This window comes from Lytechinus variegatus, chromosome 2 (genome assembly GCF_018143015.1).
Source record: "Lytechinus variegatus isolate NC3 chromosome 2, Lvar_3.0, whole genome shotgun sequence".
Classification (NCBI taxonomy): domain Eukaryota; kingdom Metazoa; phylum Echinodermata; class Echinoidea; order Temnopleuroida; family Toxopneustidae; genus Lytechinus; species Lytechinus variegatus.
This window is the reverse complement of record NC_054741.1, coordinates 45073726-45076381: the sequence shown is the minus strand read 5'-3', so window position 1 is coordinate 45076381 and position 2656 is coordinate 45073726. Positions and strand designations below refer to the sequence as shown.

The 2656-nt window shown below is 51.6% G+C and overlaps 1 protein-coding gene across 1 annotated transcript; it reads left to right on the top strand.

Annotated features, from left to right (window-relative positions):
• LOC121406830 lies at positions 1 to 2385 on the top strand. The gene has a single exon (XM_041597700.1). The coding sequence runs from the start codon at positions 1 to 3 to the stop codon at positions 2383 to 2385; it is 2385 nt and encodes a 794-aa protein (XP_041453634.1).
• The last annotated feature ends 271 nt before the right edge of the window (positions 2386 to 2656 follow it).

Genomic DNA, 2656 nt, shown 5'->3' with positions numbered 1-2656 from the left:
ATGACTCTTAAGTCTATCCGCGCCGAGAATGAGTCCAGTACTACCCTTGTCCGTTCCGCGCTCGCCGAAGAGCACTACAACAATGCTCTCGAGCTTTTCGACGATATCTACCGCCACGAATTTGAGAAGTGCAAGTCCCGACAACAGGATAAGTATCTCAAGATTAGTTCAGAGGGTAAGGATAGTTCCGTATGTGCCGATTCTAGCTCTCGGGTCGTCAATTTGTCTAAACGCAAACTGACTTCTGATGAGAGTGCGCTGCTCGCCAAGGGACTTAACTTTTCAGTAGCCCCGAAGCGTGTTCCCGCTACCGAGATTGTTGCGAACGTGGAATCCTCCATCCGTTCGCTTGATGCCGAAACCATCGGCTCCGTTAGAAGAGAGATAAATGCTATCCTCTCCTCCGCCGAACCGCCTAAATCGAACATTACTCCCGGCATGCGCAAAGCCTTGAAATCGCTCAAGGAAGACGAGTCTATTATGATTTTGCCAGCAGACAAAGGCCGCGCCAGTGTTATTCTGGACACCGATGTCTACCGCGCCAAGATGTCCGAGTTAATCGAATCCGGCCCCTATCACGCTATCGGGAAGGACCCGACCGATCGCCTCTCCTGCAAGCTTTCCACTATTCTTCGCGGCTTTCACAAGAATGGTGACATCGATGATTCTACCTACCGGAAGCTTAAACCGTCGCAGAAGCAACCGCCCAGGATCTATGGACTGCCTAAGATCCACAAAGCTGACATCCCGCTTCGTCCGATTGTGTCATGTGTGAGTTCGTTTGCTTACAACACGTCTAAGTATCTCGCTGATATTCTTGCTCCCTTAGTCGGTTCCAATGGGCATTCTGTCCATAACTCCGCGTCGTTTGTTGATTTCCTGCGCAGCGAAACCATACAGGAACATGAGGTCATGGTTTCATTTGATGTGGTATCATTGTTTACCAATGTACCCATCGACGCCGCATGCAAGGTCGCACTTAGCAGGCTCGAACGTGATGAGAGCCTACCCGAGCGCACACAGTTATCTCCGGCCCAGGTAACTGAGCTTTTGAGTTTTGTTTTGCAATCTACGTATTTCATGTTTGCCGGCAATTTCTACGAACAGCAAGAAGGAGCAGCCATGGGCAGCCCTGTTTCCGCGGTGATCGCTAACCTGTTCATGGAAGCTTTTGAGGAACGTGCGCTGAGTAGTTGCCCGCCCGACTGCGCCCCTAGAGTTTGGAAGCGATACGTAGATGACACGTTTATCATCACGCATAGATCCGCCGCCGATGACCTTTTGAGCCACATGAATTCGCAGCAGCCCTCCATCTGTTTTACCATGGAGATGGAATGCAACGAGCGCATTGCCTTTCTAGACACTTTGGTGCACCGTGACACCAGCGGCCGACTGTACACCACCGTATACAGGAAGCCCACGCACACCGATCAGTACATTGCTTATGATTCGCATCACCCGAAGTCCGTTAAGCGCGGGGTAGTGAAGTGTCTTTACGACAGAGCTTCACGCATCGTTACTAAGCCCCATTGCACAGCTACAGAGAAGCAACACATCACCTCGGCTCTTATTTCTAACGGTTACCCGCGCTCCTTCGTTAACCGCGTCGCTAAGAAGAAGATCGCCCCGTCCGAACAGCTTGCGCAATTTAAATCCGCTATAGTAATCCCGTTTGTTGATGGTATCGCGCATCTTCTCCGCCGGCGCTTGGAGAGGCATGGCATCCGAGTTATATTTAAGTCCGACAGCATCCGCAGCCAGCTGGTCCGTCCGAAAGACCGCCCGATCCCCGACAGACGCGATGGGGTTGTTTATAAGATCCCTTGCTCGACCTGCGACAAAGTCTACATCGGTGAGACTGGTAGACCTGTGGGGGAACGCATGAAGGAACATCGCCGTGATGTTCGGCTTAGGCGCACCGATAGCTCTGCTGTTGCAGAACATGCTTGGGACTCCGATCATCCACCTAACTGGGATGAGGTCAGCTGCATCGCCAATGATAAGCATTGGTATACGCGGCGCATTAAGGAAGCGATCCAGATCCGTTTGCACCCGAGCAATATCAACAGGGACAGCGGCATTGAGATCCCTGATGAATGGTTACCTACCATCCGACGGCATACTGCATCCACGGTTCACAGCGCGCGGCGCCCGCACCAGCGGGTGCCTGACACCAGCGCGGACGCTGATTGGCCGGCTGCATCGGCCAATCACAGCGCGCGGTGCACGCCCGAGCGGGCACCAAGCACCAGCGCGGACCCTGATTGGCCAGCGGCTCCGGCCAATCACAGCGCGGCTCACGCCCGAGTGGAGCCGGACAATAGCTCCCGACGCTATATAACCCGTGCGCAGCAGCGTCTTTGCTCATTGCCTGACGAAGTCTAGCAGCTCGCAGACGAAACGTCGCTTTCCTACTACGTTTGCTACATCGTGAGACAACTGGTTATTTCTTCTACTCAAGCAAATTCTTGTTACTCACGTTACATTTTTGGACCACATAAATCAAGAACATGACTTTGTTCAAAAAGTGTCCTCATACTGAGTGGAATAACAAGTAGTGGGTTTATGATTTTTATAACTGGTATAGAGGTTCACAAATGTAGATGGTCAGAAATTTTGAAACATTTCACATCTTTGAAAAATTTACCAAAATTAG

Bases quoted from the DNA above. Each gene is read 5' to 3' on its own strand.
- LOC121406830 (XM_041597700.1), top strand. From the start codon at position 1: ATGACTCTTAAGTCTATCCGCGCCGAGAATGAGTCCAGTACTACCCTT.